This window comes from Aplysia californica, unplaced genomic scaffold, assembly GCF_000002075.1.
Source record: "Aplysia californica isolate F4 #8 unplaced genomic scaffold, AplCal3.0 scaffold00341, whole genome shotgun sequence".
In the NCBI taxonomy this organism is placed as follows: Eukaryota; Metazoa; Mollusca; class Gastropoda; order Aplysiida; family Aplysiidae; genus Aplysia; species Aplysia californica.
The window spans coordinates 624,821-641,137 of record NW_004797611.1 but is presented as its reverse complement, the minus strand read 5'-3'; the positions used below and the strand labels follow the sequence as shown (position 1 = coordinate 641,137).

At 41.5% G+C, this 16,317-nt stretch overlaps 1 protein-coding gene across 1 annotated transcript; it reads left to right on the top strand.

Annotated features, from left to right (window-relative positions):
* Positions 1 to 2,862: 2,862 nt before the first annotated feature.
* LOC101856822 (mediator of RNA polymerase II transcription subunit 21) lies at positions 2,863 to 9,428 on the top strand. The gene is made up of 5 exons (XM_005102790.2): positions 2,863 to 2,897; positions 4,859 to 4,963; positions 6,293 to 6,407; positions 7,245 to 7,345; positions 9,057 to 9,428. Exons 2-5 carry the CDS (start codon positions 4,922 to 4,924, stop codon positions 9,243 to 9,245), a joined length of 447 nt encoding a protein of 148 aa, XP_005102847.1. The 5' UTR covers positions 2,863 to 2,897; positions 4,859 to 4,921; the 3' UTR covers positions 9,246 to 9,428.
* Positions 9,429 to 16,317: the final 6,889 nt, after the last annotated feature.

The following is a 16,317-nucleotide window of genomic DNA, read 5'->3' as shown; positions in this document are numbered from 1 at the left end:
CCTAGCCTTTTCGCGGACAAGTGCAGAAAATCTAGGACGTCCCGTATGCAAGTTGCGCACGTTTAAGATCCCTTGGTGGTCTAAAATCGATGAGAGTAGGCTTCAGCCGTCACCCGGGCAAAATTCAAAATTTCTTACCAACTGAAATTTTTTTCTATTTACTTTTTTTTTTTTTTGGTAAGCATTTTACGGCCCTCGCAACTGCATAAGGTGCGGGACACTTTAAATTTTTTCAGTAGGTAGAACATTTTGAATTTTGCCAAAGAAGCCGGACGAAACATACTGCTAAAATTTAAAACTATGAGTTGAGTTTTTTTCTTGTACAAAGGCCACTCGATCCCATCCCCCCCCCCCCCCCGAGATTGTTCGCCCTTGTCCGAGAAGGCTAGGTGTAGATCTTTCCTACCAGAAGATCATGGGTGTGGCTGAACGACAGCAGTAAGAAGGAGCCAAGGAGTTGCAGTAGAAAGGCTGTAGAAAGAGTCAGGAGCCCAGGGGAGGGGGCAAAGGAGGTGAGGGAGTAAGGGATTGGGGGGGGGGGCAGAAAGAGGAGACGAAAGCAGACGATAGAACGAACATTGCTGGAGAGCAGGAAGGAGACAGTTTTAGAGAAGAACATTTTTCGGTCGCTACCCGGACTCGAACCTGGCACTTTTAAATGAGAGGCCAACACATTAACCTCTAGGCCACGAGAACCTCCCTGAAAACGTTTAATGTGTCCCGCGCGCTCATATGACCTTTTGCAGTTGCGAGCACCCCAAAAAAACACTTACAAAACTGACTAACTAACAATAATATTAAAATAAACACAACTGTTGCTTGTGGAATTTTGATCAACGACGTCGTAAAACAGGAATGATGGACCGGAGACAAAAAATGAACAGCATTTCAGTCAACAGCAGTCATGGTGTTAGTAAGCGTTTTACAGCGCTTGTAACACAATTAGGTCATAATTATGTATGCCGAAGATTAGACTAGGGCATTAAGATTATTCGAGAGAGAGAGAGAGAGAGAGAGAGAGAGAGAGAGAGAGAGAGAGAGAGAGAGAGAGAGAGAGAGAGAGAGAGAGAGAGATAAAGACAGAAAGAAGAGAGAGAGAGAGATAAAGACAGAAAGAAGAGAGAGAGAAAGTTAGGGAGGGGGTGGGGCAATTATCGGAAAAATTTCCTATCAATTAAACTTCTTTGCAGGCGCCGCAAACAATTTAAAATTGCTATTGCCTACGTCTACCAATCGTAATGTTTGCTGTTTCCTAAATCAATGCCCACACCCCGCCCTTTTTTCCCCCCCGAACGAAAAAGAGAGAGAGAAAAAAATCACGTGGAGAAGTTAATTTTTGGTATTATTCATTATAATTCTTTTTTTTTTCTTACATAGATGAAGGCTACTGAAGTAAGTTCCACAACATTCAAAGTGAGTATAGAATCTCTTGACCTCCTACATTTGATCAGTGCCTAAGACACTTTAATGTACAGGCTGCAGGAACAGACGCTCGATTCAAATTCCCTTTGAGACAACTCAAGACATGGTCATGTGAAGACATGCTTTTTGGAATCATGGTTGGCTCATATATTATTGGTATCGCAGTACATGCACCGTGACATTATTATTATACACGCCATGCTTCCCTGTCTTTTGTTTTCGAGGCACCCCCCCCCCCCCCCCACACACACACACACACACACACACACACACACACCTACTTTTTTCTACTCGCAATATCATAAAACTCTCACACCACACGCTCGGGGCGGGGCGGGGGGGTATAAAAATATTTTCCTATGGGAATTTTTATTTCAAAGGCCTGAAGGGGTGGTTTTAGGCCATTCCAAAAAGGGGGGGGGGGGTATTAACATGTTCTTATGCACTGTAGAATTGGAAAAGGGCTGATTCATCAATGTCATGCTCATACTGTGCCGGAACAACATAGGGGGGACTGTTGCGTTTTCTTTCCTTGTCCTTACTATCGTCGTTATTCCTTTTATACTTCTATTGTATGTTGTTAGTCACTCTTTTGTGAACTAACCCGGGGTGCTTTGAATATAGTCGAAGCAGATACTTTGCCCTGTTGGTTGAGGCAAGAGTGTTGAGCGGAGCCTGATTATTCTCCGTTTGGACTTCTCTGTTGACACCCACCCTGAACGTACACATCTAGTTGTGTATTTCAGCATCCATGCACCCCTTGCCGTTCATAATAATATGACCTTGTGCAGTAACTTCCTTGGGTCGCCGTAAAACCTAACTAAAACAATGAGGCAAGGGGGGTGTACGGTGTTTGAACGTCTGTTTTAGGGACCATAGGCCTACATTTAGAGTGGCACATTTAGTATGTATCGTTAATCGTTGTTTGAGCAGGGTGCATGTAGAACTTTGTATTATAATGACGACATTATTGAATGGATAGTTTTCATCGCTTTTTCTTTCATCTTTTTATTGTTGTAGTCTGTTTGCGAACTGTTCATTGATACTTTCTTGGCCAAGTTCATCAAAACAAAACAAAAGTTTACTCTGACTTGCAGTTGATGGAGTTTGTTAAAACTTGTTAATTCACTTTGGGTTGGTTTTTTTTTTGATAAATGAAAAACTATTCAGACTTCAGATTTATATTATGCTAGGATAATCCGAAACATCTTTAGAGTAAATATGAGGTTAGGGCCTCCCTAGGCCTATAAAGTAATAATAATTTTATTATTCTAATGGTTTTGGGACAGGCACAGTCGAAATCTAAGTGTAGAATTCTGTGGGGACAGGATACTCTTGGCCTAGCCTAGAAATTTGGAAAAATCTGGAGATCGGAAGCCAAAACAAAGAAAAGGCAAAGGGAGGTAAATAAGAACGACTCGACAATACATTCAATAGGCCTACAATACTCGGCCGACCATCAAAATCAAAGAAACGTGAGTCGAAAGCCTGTAGACTAGTGTAGATCTAGATTTAGATCTAGACTTATTAACTTAAATGCTTATAATAATTGTGGGAGGACTTCCGTAATGAGCGACAGAGCAGAATTGAGGGGTAGGGGTAGGGTTAGGCCTCTTTTTATTGTGTTTGATGGGGTGGTCGCTCGTTACAAGAAGTTACGAAGTTACGGCTCGGAAGTCCTTCCCTAAAATTTAGGAAAAACTGCCCATCATATTATGGTCTTTATTGATAAAAGTTCTAGGGTATAGATTTTCTAGATCTAGAATCTAGATTTAGATCTATCAAGTCTAATATTCAGTGCTTCCAAGCGTTGCATCGAGTCCTGGACCTGGTCCCGGAAGTTTTTTTTAAAAGAAAGTGGCTATTCTCACCCGCCTGGAAGTTCTTGCAAGATCAACTCCTCCCCTCTTCTCTCTCTCTCTGTCTCTTTCTGAATACTGTCTATCGGTGTGGACGATCAAATTGACCAAAACAAAGTTAAAAAATGATGTTAAAACACAAAAGTAAATTAATTTGGTTGTCTACAAAGATGCTACGGCTATTTAACTTTTCGAATCGAGCCGAACTACGCTGGTCGCCATTTTGTTTTGCCCGGAAATTCTCACGCTACTCCTCTCTCTCTTTCTCTCTCTCTCTCCACTGCCCACAGACAAAATTGTACGCTTTTAGTAGGCTACAGAATGGAACGTTTGTTCACGGCACAGAATTCTACAATTTTTCTGTTATCACAGTGTAGAATTCTGTGGTTTAGGGTTGACGCAAAATTTGGTGAACGCGCACCGGGTGAGAATAGCCACAAGACTCACCTGCACTATTCTCACTCCGGGTGAGAATAGAGGTGGCCTTTTTTTAACGAAGTGTCCGTCCAAGTGTATCACAGTAGACCTGGTAACTGGGAACAAAGTCATGGAGTATACATAATACACAGAGACCTGGTAGGGGAACTCTTTTGTGATTTCAGAAAGTTTCAACGCCCAGTCCAGGCCCAGACCTGGTAGTGTGTGTGTGTGTGAGAGAGAGAGTGTGACATGCCCCAGCTTGCAGGAGGGAACGAGAGATAGAGTGGGAAATAGGTGGGGAGAAAGAAAGACAGAGACACAAAGAAAAAGAGTAGGCGAGCGATACACAGAGGAGAGAGAGAAAGAGAGAGAGGCAGAGAAATAGAGAGGGTCACTGCTCGATTGAAATTATGACATTGTTTTTTCTTCAAATTGTGATTCCTTCAACTTTTAGATCTAGCCCAAGCCAAGGCTAGTCTCGAAACCAGATCAATGATTTATGTCTGTCTGTCTAGGTGTCTAGACCTAGGTCATAGATCTAGAAGAACCTAGGTCTACCCTGAGCCAAGAGGGCGCTGAGACTTTCCGAAAATCACAAAAGAGTTCCCCTACCGGGTCTGTATACTTTGTGACTTTGTTTCTGGTTACCGGGTCTGTATACACTCCCTTTTTTAAAATCTTCTCCTGAGCCTGAAATTTACAGTCACAGACCAAGGAAAGCCACTATTGAACTTTAACCAGGACTCGAAATTGGTAAAAGGAAAAGTATAATAGGAAAGTCTGTACTAAGGCCTACTTTGTACATAGAGAGCTCCTCTTGGGGACAAAACCAAAATGTGCAAGCTTCATCACTACGTAAAAAAAAAACTACAAAGCAACGAGTTATAATTAAGGGAAAAATTTGTTGGTCAGCCGAGAAGAGGGAAAAAATTTTTTTTTTTAATTCCAGGACCGGGATCGAACCCACGCTCATAAAATACTTGTCTGGCTTTAAATGCAGATGCGCTGGCGTTAATCGCAACGCAGCGGTTTATTTAGCACTGGCGCTAATCACCACACGGCGTTGCAAATAGGCGCTTCCATTTAAACAACTTTTTTCCCTTTTTCATTTTTTCTAGCTCTGCAGTTTTACTTTGGGTTGTTTTTTTTTTCAACAGGTCGGTCAAGATTCAATTTCAAATCCAAGAAGTATAAAACAAGAATCGTGAGTCAAGATCAGGATGGCGGATAGGCTGACCCAACTGCAGGATTCTGTAACACAGGTCAGTTTAGCTCTTTTATATTGTTATAGTTTTTAGTATGGGTATTATGATTTATCTGGTTTGTATTTTGTTCAGTTTTAGAAAAATAGTTCCAGATCTGGGAAGGAAGGAAATAATGAAGATAAAAAATGAAACCAGAGACCGCATTGGCTATTGAATTTGGAAGTGGCTATCCTCACCCGGGGTGAGAATAAAAATACGATCTACCTCTCACCCCGGGTGAGACTCGCCAGCGTTGGCCATTCTAACCCGGTGTGAAACAAGACCTCTTTTTCCTCATTTTTGAATACTGTCTATCGGAGTGGATGATCAAATTGATAAAAGCCAAGAAAAAATTACGTAGCACAAAAGTAAGCTCTAATTTGATCGTGTACAAAGATGCTATGGCTATTTTACTTTTCGAATCGAGCCGAACTACGCGGTTCGCCATTTTGTTTTCTCTCTCTCTGTCTCTTTCTGAATACTGTCTATCTGTGTGGAAGATCAAATTGACCAAAACAAAGTTAAAAAATAATGTTTAAAACATAAAAGTAAATTAATTTTGTCGTCTACAAAGATGCTAGCTATTTAACTTTTCTAATCGAGCCACACTACACGGGTCGCCATTTTGTTTTGCCCGAAAGTTCTCGCGCTACTCCTCTCTTTCTCTCTCTCTCTCTCTCTCTCTCTCTCTCTCTCTCTCTCTCTCTCTCTTTCTCTCTCTCTCTCTCTCTCCACACTGCTCACAGACTAAATTGCACGCTTTCAGGCTAACAGTAGTAATGGGACGTTTGTTCACGGCACAGAATTCTACAATTCTGTTATTATCACAGTGTAGAATTCTGTGGTTCAGGGTGAACGCTACACTGGTTGGCCTAGGCTATAACGATGAACGCACACCGGATGAGAATAGTCAAAAGACTCGCCTGCACTATTCTCACCCGGGGTGAGAACAATAGAGGTGGCCATTGAATTTATTTAATATAATGTGGTCCGCCTTAGACTTAGGACAGAGTGGGAACCTTTGAATCTATTGTACCTAACCACATTGGTATTCCAGAAGGCTAGGAGTTTGTTATTTCTCTCTGATGCTGTTTTCAGTACACAGTTTACAGGTACTGATCAAGAGTTATAAAAGCTGGGAGTTCTATACTTTTGCTATGTAATTATAAGAGATAAACGTTCATATTCTGTCAAGTTTAACTACAAATGATTTATTTATTTGTTTACCCAATCAGAGAAAGTAAGAAAAATCTTAATAATTCCGTAAGTTGGTTGGAAGATTTCTTACAGAATTGTGTAGACTGTTGCATTTAGTTACTTTCTTTCTTCTTTCTCCTTTTATTACAGCAAGCTGAGCATTTCTACAACAGTATTGGAATCTTGCAGCAGTTTGCTCCAAGCAGTCCCTTCCCCGGATTTGAAAAACCTGGCGGGAAACCTCCTTCCCCACCTCCCCAAGAAGGTGAGAAGTGTAATTTTGTTCTACTTGCAAAATGAATAGTGTGAGACATTCTGCTGAAATCTGGCGTTCATCAAAATAATGAAATCCAAGAAATCTGTTTCCCCCTTTTACCTGTTTTTACTCGTGTCGAAGAAGAATTTTGTAATTTTTTTTCCTTTAGAAATCAGTGAAATTTCTTGCTCGGTTTAATGCCCAATAGTGACTGAAGTCTCATTTTCTGCTGTGACCTGATCATATAGACAGCGAAAGATCTTGTCAGTTTGTTAGTGTTTGAGCGCTTAATCGGCTGCTTGCACTGTATGCTTCCCGGGAAGCTGAGAAATTCTCGGAGTGTTCTATGGTCTGCTGGGGTAATAATATAGTGTAAAGCGCATAGAGCCTGCTGCTGAGCGGGGATATGCGCTATACAAATGCTATCTATTATTATTATTTTTATTATATCTTCACATTGTAGCACCTCAACTGAAGAATTAGATTTCTAATATATTGTTTTGTAATACCATAATTGAGGAGTTATAATTTATGTAAACGCTGTTTAGTTAAGAAAAACTGGCTGTGCTGAAAATTTAGCAATTTAGTCGGTGTATGTCAATTTTTTTTCGTGCTATGTTTTGCCTTCAGGATACTTATTAAGTTATATGATTTTTGATGACTTCAAATGTAGCTTCTTATGTCATGAGCTGACTCTGGTTGTGAAGTGAACCCTGGATCTTGTTTATGGATGCATATATATTTAGGTATATATGAAGGTTTACCTTTCCTTATCTTATTTATTTCTGCTGTAGTTGTCGTTTTCTTGAACAAAATAATAATAATCTTTTTCTCTTTTAATTTCAGATTATCCTGTACTGTTTGCCAAGTTGATAACCCGCACAGCGAAAGACATTGACGTGCTGATAGATGCTTTGCCTAGTGAGGACTCTTCCACAGAGTTACAGGTTCGGAGTGTAGTTTACTCCTTTCCTATCAAAATATCTATCGTCCTTATCTCCCCTCCTTCTATTTTGTGTTTGTTACTCTCTTGTAACACCTCTAACCTTCAGCATTTATTTGACCTTATTGTGTTGCAAATGCCATAAAACTCTTACTAAAACAAGGAGTAGGGGGTTCATGAGATAAATTTAAGGAGGCGAGTGGAAGGTGAACATATCTATTGTCCTACTTTTATTGAAGGGCTAAATGATAAAAAGTGTTTTTATGAAGAATAGAGAAGACTATATTTTTATTCACAATAAGCATTTTGTTGGAGAATAAACTGAAAGGAAGCTGTGTATAAAAATCATTGATTACAGTAGGCCTACATCTTGTGACCAAATGATTTATTTAAGGCAGTTAAGTTTAGAAATCTCACTCATGACTTAAAGGTTAAATTAAAAGAACTAAAGTCTGAATATTCGAGATAATCCATTTTGTCTCACAGACTTTCACTTGTCAAGTTCCTTATAAAAATGCTACCCCTGTCTCATTCCCCTCACCATTCTTTTAGCAGCAAGCTCAGTTGTTATATGTGAACATGTATCTTGAACAGTTTAACACTCATGGCTTCCTTTGAAGAAATGCAGCTTTCATTAAGTGTTCTGCCTGACCCAGAGCAAGGAAAAACTAAAATGTATATCAGAGAATGTATGTATATGTGGCACAGCGTGGTGGAATCAGGCTCTCGTCAACTTTTGGGCGTACGAAGTTGATGGTGTCATCTTAAGGCCTGTCCTTTTCTTCGTGTTTTGGGTGAAAATAATATCCATATATGTTGAATAGAAGTCGAGAAATGTGTGATTGGAGGAGGTGAGGGTTGTCTGGTTTCAGTGAGAAAATGACCGCCAAAGTTGAGTTATTTCTTTAGCTTGAGAGTCCGTGGAAACTTTCTTTTGCCATAAATCAAAGTTTTTCGGTAAATTCCACACCTAAATGTGCTGAGTGCTCTTTAAAGAGCATGAAACGTGTTGAACCAAAAAACAAAAATCCTATAAAAACTCCAAAACCTTCGGGAAAATGCAGATTTCTTGACTTTCATTATTTTGACGAGCGCCTGATTTCACCACGCTGCCTCACATATATATTATTTTGATGTAATGTTGGTTGGATGCACAAAGCTGGTTAAAGTTTTGAAGAGCTTTTTGGGGGAAGTTGATCACATGCTCCTCAGATTCTAGAATCCAAAGAAGAAAAAAAGATTTAAGTTAAGATATGCGAAATTTTGTACAAGAGATTTTTAGAGATAAAAATGTGCTTTACTGATGGTGTTGAGCAGTAAGTAATCTTGCCTGTTTTCCAGTCATCTTGAAATGTTGTTGTTAGATGCATCACTTTAAGTGATTCACTCCTTTGGAAATATAGACTGTAATGATGTTTTACTATGGGTGTGTACGCTGATCCTTACAATGTCTTTGTCTTATATTATGTTAGGTTGAAGAGAGCCTCTTAGTGGCAATAAATTGAGTGGCTTTAGAAAAGAAAGTGGAAACTTTGAGTTGAGGTTGAGACTTAAAATTACAGTCTGACCAATTTTTAGTCCTTGACCAAAACAGTTGGAACTTCTCGTCTTAAAAGGCTTATTTTAAGGTCAAGAGTTTTTGTACTCGTAACTCTTATGTTTCAAATCGTGGTTAATCTTTTTGGGTTTTTTGTTGTTTTTTTTTTCTTCCACAGGTTGCAAGTTTGCAGAAGTTGGAGTTTGAAAACCAAGAAGAAGCGGAGAAGCTGGAAGAGATTGTCAACAGAGGAGAGAAGCTGCTGAAAACTATCCAGAAATCTCTGGAGGACATCGCAACTGCTCAGCTCAAGTGTCAGGCTTTAGAGAGCAATACTTCTGGGAAAGAGAAGCTGTTTGCTTCCTGAGAGGATCTTTTATGTTGGGGTTTTTTGTTTTATCAAAACAAGAAAAACTGCTGTGAATGTTGTGTTCATTCAGATTTGTTGGGGGTATCAGTGCCATCCATTTCTGCCACCCCCTCAGGGGAGTTTTGACAGGACATAAAGCTGTTTAAATTAAAGGAACAGTGCTATGCTGTTGAAACAAAATGAAATCACTGTACATCTATGTAGTGCGTAACCCTGTAATATTTCTGATGGGTTTGACGGATCTTGGTAAACGCCCTAGTGCCTTGGTGTCCTTGTTCTGCGCAAATTTAGATGAGGCATTCTTAAATTTGGGTTGTTTAGGAGGAAGTCTTCAAGGCTCAGCCCTATCAAAGAAAAGACATGACGACATTCCCTGTAACGTAGCTTTACAACATTGAAAGGGGAGATAAACCCGTACAAGTACGGGTAGACCTACCAATTTTTTATTTTTTACTCGGTGTTGGAACAGGCAGCGAAAATGTGCTGATTGACCTTGATTGTTGCCTGCCTGATGACATCCAAGTTGTCGTCGAATGAGTGGTCCCCCCCCCCTCCCCCCCCCCTTTTTTTTTGTTGAGCTTTTCAAACAATCTGAACGGCTTTTACGATCAGGGTTCTCTCTTACATGACCTTTCTGGTCCTTTCTTTTGTTTTAGAATTGTCGGAGCCATAGCTGCAGTTGGTTTCCAAGACATAGCTGCTCTCGTGTAATGGGGATGCTCTTCTAAGCCGTTATAGCGCTGAAGATGTGAGTCAGTCAACTAGTGGAGAAAGTTGATTATTATTTATTAAGTATCTCTGCATGGCTTTGAACACTTTGCTATGACAAGGCTCATTTAGTAAAAAACCTTGTAATCAAAGGCAAAGGCATTTTGGGGGAAATCTAAAGAAACTGGGTGGTAGACATCGGCGAGATGTGACGGCAAAGTGGTAAGATGTTGTATCCCACTCTCTTTCAGTTTTTCCTCTACTTTGAGTACCAAATGGGAGCTTATTCCTGCGAAAATTTTATCTTGCATGCTTGCCTCATAAAAGGGAACCGGGACCCCCTTCCCCAGTGCCCCTTACGACTGATTTGCCGTTGATCCTGATTTTTTTACTATGAAATCCTGATTTTTAGATTTCATAGAGTGGCAGGTCTGCGTATGATGACCATTTCATTTTCAGCCCAGGTAGTCCTTGGCAAGCAAGATTGAAACAACCCACCTCTTTAATGTTCTAATTTGTGTCAATTAGGGCATAAAACATTTTCTCCAAGTCTTTTTTAAATTGACTGTATTGTGAGTGTAGTCAGCTGTATTTGTGCGTCTCCAATGTCTGAACAAGCTGGCATTGAATCTTTTGTGTTGGCTGTTATAAAATTATTAATATAACATATAAATATGTCATGATTCTGAGTAAACAAGTGCTCGTCAGTTTTAGGGCATATAAAGTTACTGGTACCATCTTAGAACTTGCTTTTGATGAAACAAAATACCCATGTATCTTGAATAGAAGTCGAGATTTGTGCGACTGAAGGAAGCCAGGGTCGCCTGGTGTTAGGGGTTAAATTAGCAAAAAATTGGCCGACTTTCAAAGCCTGGATATTTTTATGGAAACTGAAAATCTACATTTTCATAGTGGCCAACCGCTACGATAAAATCGTAACTGTTGGGATTTCACCTCCCGGGCATGGGTGCCAGTGAAAAATTTTTCAAGCCCTGAAAACCCAGATCCAAAATTTTCCCAACCCTGAAATAAAAAAAGATATGAAAACTCTTCCTACCTTGCCGTCTGAATGTTGCTCGTTGAACCATTTAGTCGCCTTTTACGATGCATCCTAGGGTCCAGCAGTGGATACCATTCTTACTCCTTATCCACAAGGAGGCATAGTCCAAGCTCACACTTTCTTAAAGAAGGCAGTCATGTTGGTGGTCTTAGTTTTATTTAAGGGTCTTGGAGATTGCCTAAGGCTGTCAAATTGGGTGTCGATGAAGCAAGAGATTGGTTTGAGACTGATGGTGAACGGAGGGGTTGGTCTGAGACTGATGATGAAGTGAGGGGTTGGTCTGAGACTGATGGTGAAGTGAGGGGTTGGTGTGAGACTGATGATGAAGTGAGGGGTTGGTGTGAGACTGATGATGAAGTGAGGGGTTGGTGTGAGACTGATGATGAAGTGAGGGGTTGGTGTGAGACTGATGATGAAGGCAGGGGTTGGTCTGAGACTGATGGTGAAGTGAGGGGTTGGTCTGAGACTGAGACTGATGATGAAGGCAGGGGTTGGTTTGAGACTGATGAAGGTTGTGACTGGTCAGTAATGGAGGCTTTCATTTTTCTGGACCTCACTGATGGGGTTTTGGTCTGATCTTTTATGGACATTGCATATGATTGTGAGATCGTACTTCTAATGTCAACGGAGATTAGATAAGTTGTCGCAGTACACCCAGAGGCTTTCAATGTCTGTTTCACAGAGAGAAGAGCCTCAAAGTTTTGTGCAGTTATTCTGGTTCTGTCCTCCAGAATATCATCCATTATGTTGAAAGTCCCTTCAACAATAGGTCCACTGAAACAAGACAGAGTTGCTTTCACTTAAGTACTTAGTTTTGGATACTTTGGTTGTTCTTGAACTTTGATGTTGAGCAGGTGACAATACAAGTCAGAATCAATTCTGATGCCCAATTCATCTTCGTCAGGAGGCACGAGAGACATCAGCTTGTCAGTGACATACTCTCTCAGCTCTTGATCAAGGGCACCAAGCTCTAATGAATGTAGAACTTGTGGCAGTGATTTTGCTAGATTCATAAGTGCTTGGGGCGTTGAGTCAGTCCTCTGCATTTCAGGTGATAAAGCAGAGAGGCGAATCAAAGTCTTATTACTTACAGGCAAGTTCTTCAGCTTTTCACAACCATTGATATATCCTTTTAAGGGGGCTTTGTGGAAATTAGCCAACCAGGATTTGAACTTCACATCCTTTTGCATGATCATATGATCCTCATATGCATCAGGACCGACTGACTGAGATTTATTGGTTAACTAGATTGTTTCTTCCCTGCGGTCCGATTCAGCTAGATCTCTGGCATTGTACTCAGGAATTTTGGAAGGCTTGATGAAACCTCTGTAGAAACCCTGGAGCTCCTTGAAGATGGAAGTGTGCTGGGTATGTGCCAGTGGCTTTTCACTTTGAAACCTCAACAGCACTTGAATAACCCCTACACTGCTGACCTATATTCCCCGCCTATTATGACCTTATTTCCAGGAATAGCTCTTCAAACTGGGTGACCCTTTCAGAGTGCTATTTACTCTGTGGTAATGCACCAAATACATACCATTTGTATTTATCATTTTAAAGGAAAATTGAATGAACTTTTCAGTCATACTAAAGACAAAACACAATATGAAAGAATAAAAAAAGTTAAGGATGATGAAAGACAAGAGATAGAAGAAACAACTGAAAAATTTAAGATTTTCTTACCAGACTACGATATGGAGACTTGTTGAAGGTAATCCAGATCGTAGTCCAAGCCAGAAAACACAGACATATGTAGCACAGATATTCCAAGAGAAAAAAAACAACACACGCACAGGTATTCACATTGTTTACAGTTATTTACTCAGGGTGCCAGCAGATTACTGACGCCAGAAGAAACGCTCGGCGTGGTACTTTTTATAGCACCGTACCAAGCACTGGCCTGGTTTGCTTGGGCAGTCGGGACAATAATAGCGGGTGTCCCTTCGCGTGCCCTTCCGTGCACACTCACGGCACTTCGTCTATGGCCTTGCTTTCTTTTCCGTCTCTGGCAAAACCTCAACGAAGTACCGACTGTAGAGTCTTAACGCTGTGGTCATCCTCCACAGCATCTATGGGATTGCCATCACGGAAGATGAGGTCAGATATGACATCTTTCTGAAATGACAGGAAGGTGCCTTCGTTGCCAGCCTTCTGATATAGGATGAAGGCTTTCAGAAGTCCAATCTGCGTGAAGAGGATACAGAGCTTCTTGTACCACTTCAGACTCTTCTGTGTTGCATCATAAGGCTGCAACATCTCATCGTGGCGATCAACTGCACTCATTTTTAAAATTGTATTCCACAATCGCTGGAGGCTTCTCGGAATTCTCTCCAGTGCCCTATGGTGGATGACAAGTCGTCAACATGTAGAAGTCTCGCTTGTCTACAAACTTTTGGGCCAGAAGTGGTTCGCTGATGCAGCTCTCTGTTTGGCATTTTTGGGTTTTGGATCTGCTGAAGGCAAAGTGGCGTTCTATTTGCTCTCAAAGTCCCGCAACTCAAAATACCCTTTTGGTAAAGAAATGAGAATAGGTCCATCGATGAGTACCAGTTGTCGACAAACAACTTGTGCCCCTTTTTCAAAAGAGCCAGTGTAGGGAGGAATTCCTCTTTCGTGGAACACCCCATGCTGGCTCAACTTTCTGGCAGAATTTCATTCATTGCCTCTGTGTTTTCGTCCTTTCCGGTGTACACTCGAAATCTGTACGTGTATCCGCTGCTGTCACGTAACATCATGAATGACTTTTATGCTGAATCTGGCACGCTTGAGTGGAATGTAGGCCTACTGCTTGAACATCCAGCGGCTTTTCCATAGCAGTAGGGACTCGTCGATCGTTATATCCTGACCAAGTTCAAATGCAGCCTGGAAACGTTGTAAGAGGTGGTCCAGGACAGGTGGAAGCTTGAAGAGGCGATCCCTCCGGGGAGCATCAGCAGCTGGCATGTTGTATATCTCTGTTGTTGTTCAAATGCCAGAACTTCATCAAGAGAAGGAACCAGTCTTGTAGCGTTGCTGCGTTGAATACTTGTGTAGTAAACAACGGATCCCTACACCAGTACGACGAATTGATGTCAGGTTTTTTTAGGAGGCCCGTTAGCAACAATATGCCAATGAAGGTCCTCATTTCATCCACTCTCGTATCACTCCACTGCTTGAACCGAGAGTTGGGTTTCAGCGGTGTGGACGCAATGTACGCTGCATCTGTAACTTCTACACATATTCACAGGCACACAGACACACACACAAATGCACACCCGCACACACACAAGAGAGAGAAAGATAGAGAAGGAGTGGAGAGGGAGAAGGGCAGTGTATTATAAACCTTTACAGGGGCGAGACTAAAGACAAGGAGAGAGAAGGGGAGGGATATATAAAAAATAAAAATTACCTGCACTTGTAGATACATGCGCAGACTGTGTGGTACTTCGCTGCTGCTGAAGTTGGACGCAGGGAACGTACTTGGAATGGACGATGATGATGCTGGATGTCACCGTCTCCCAGAAATGCTTGTAACGCAGCGTGTCCAGTGTGTCGCCTGCTCGTCCTCCGTGGAGAGAAATCAGTGCTTTCTCCCCTGATGCAATGATGTCTGCTGTAGTTTTTCCTTTTGTGTGGAAAGTCTCTGCAGCTGTTTTGGAATCTGCATCAGTTTTAATTTTCTACAAGACAAGGGCAATCCTTTGGCCACTCCAAATAACCTCGAAGATGCGTGTCACATTCATTTATGGCATGAAGAAATGGGAGGAGGTGGCTGATGAGTGGCCCTAGACCCATTGACAATATGTCTATTTGTTTGTGCTTTTTAGTCTTCGATCCGGATTTCAGAAGAAGTGGCCTACTCCGTAGATCTGCATGGTGTAGCAGCAGCACAAACAGATCAGTGTCTTCCCCGATGACAACTGTAGTTTTGTTGATTGCACATGAAACCGCAGTCCTGACATGGAGGGTATCTGCATCCCCTTGTGCATGCAGAACTTGACATCCGTCTTTCTCTAGTACGTCACCCAAGTGCTGCACAAATGCCTGCTTATTGTTGGGGTAGGCTAGGAAATGTTCTTTCCTGGCACTGCAAACCATTTCTGGATTAAACCTGATGGTGGGTCCTACCACTCCACATGAACGCTGGAGATAATTTGCATCATTGGTTGATGGTCCATCGTTGTAGCCGTCAAAGACAGTTCGAGGCTTTATGTACATTCTGTGGACGTACTCAACATAGGTTCGGCCTATTGCTGCAAATGTGTCACTCCTTTTTGCGGGGAATTCTATGCAGAAAAGAACTGCCATAAGAACATATTCAGTATCGCTGGTCTTATCAACAATGTCCTGTTTAGACTCCTTGGATGCTGCTAATACTAGAACGTCAGTCAATTTTGCCTTGTCGGCTACTCTCAGCAAACCTGATGGATCAAACAGAGCTGTTGGAGGGCAGCTAAGTTCGTACTCAAACACTGAAGGCAAGTCCAGTTCCTCCGACAGCCCATTTGCTACCATTATAAGGCGTTGGAATGAGAGTTGCGGATCAACCTGAAGAGTTTCACCATCAACTTTGGCAGAAGCTTTGACTCCCATAGCCACTGCTTGGTGTTTTTTCCTAAATGTATCGTCCTTGACAGCAGTTCTCTTCATGGACTCAAGAATGGCATGTCCAACCTCCTTGGCTCTCTCTGTTAACTGGCTGGTCTGCCATTACACCAGTCCTGATGCTGCGCAAAGTTTCAACACAAGTAAATGGATCTCTTGAAAGAAGAAAATTCAAGAGAGATCGCATGTCCTTATCACCCCTCCTTAGTCTCGACTGTGAAGATTCTGCATGCTGGCCGCTTGTTGCACTCTCACTGCCTGTAACTTCTTGCATAGCTGAGGTTATATCAGCACAGGCTGGTCATGACAGAAGCCACTGGGTTTGTTGTGAGTCACCCATTGTGACCCATACCCCTGCCATGGGTGAGTCCTCCAACAGACTTCACACTCTGCATTAGTGTCATCGTCAACAATAAGGGCACCATTGAGTGCCAGAAATATGGTTTGTCCTTTATAACTTTACTTTTACTTTACTTTAATCCGCCACTTATACCTTTTTGGGTGCCACGGGAAGAAAGAGACGTCTTCTGTCTTTTTTTCTAGGTTGTTCCATTTGTACCACGACTCGGTTTGACTGGTAAAAAGGGCTTTCTGGCCACAGATGTTAAAGAGTATTCTTTCTCGTAATCCTTTAATGTTTCCAAGTCGTTTTCCGTCTATATCAGTCGGTTTCTTTCTTCCATTTTTTTTTTTTTTTAAACAATAAATAATCAGCTG

Excerpts from the sequence above, each read along its gene's own strand:
- LOC101856822 (XM_005102790.2), top strand. The coding sequence starts at position 4,922 with ATGGCGGATAGGCTGACCCAACTGCAGGATTCTGTAACACAG. Across the intron at positions 4,964-6,292 it reads TGCAGGATTCTGTAACACAG|CAAGCTGAGCATTTCTACAA; the intron begins GTCAGTTTAGCT and ends CTTTTATTACAG. Across the intron at positions 6,408-7,244 it reads TTCCCCACCTCCCCAAGAAG|ATTATCCTGTACTGTTTGCC; the intron begins GTGAGAAGTGTA and ends TTTTAATTTCAG.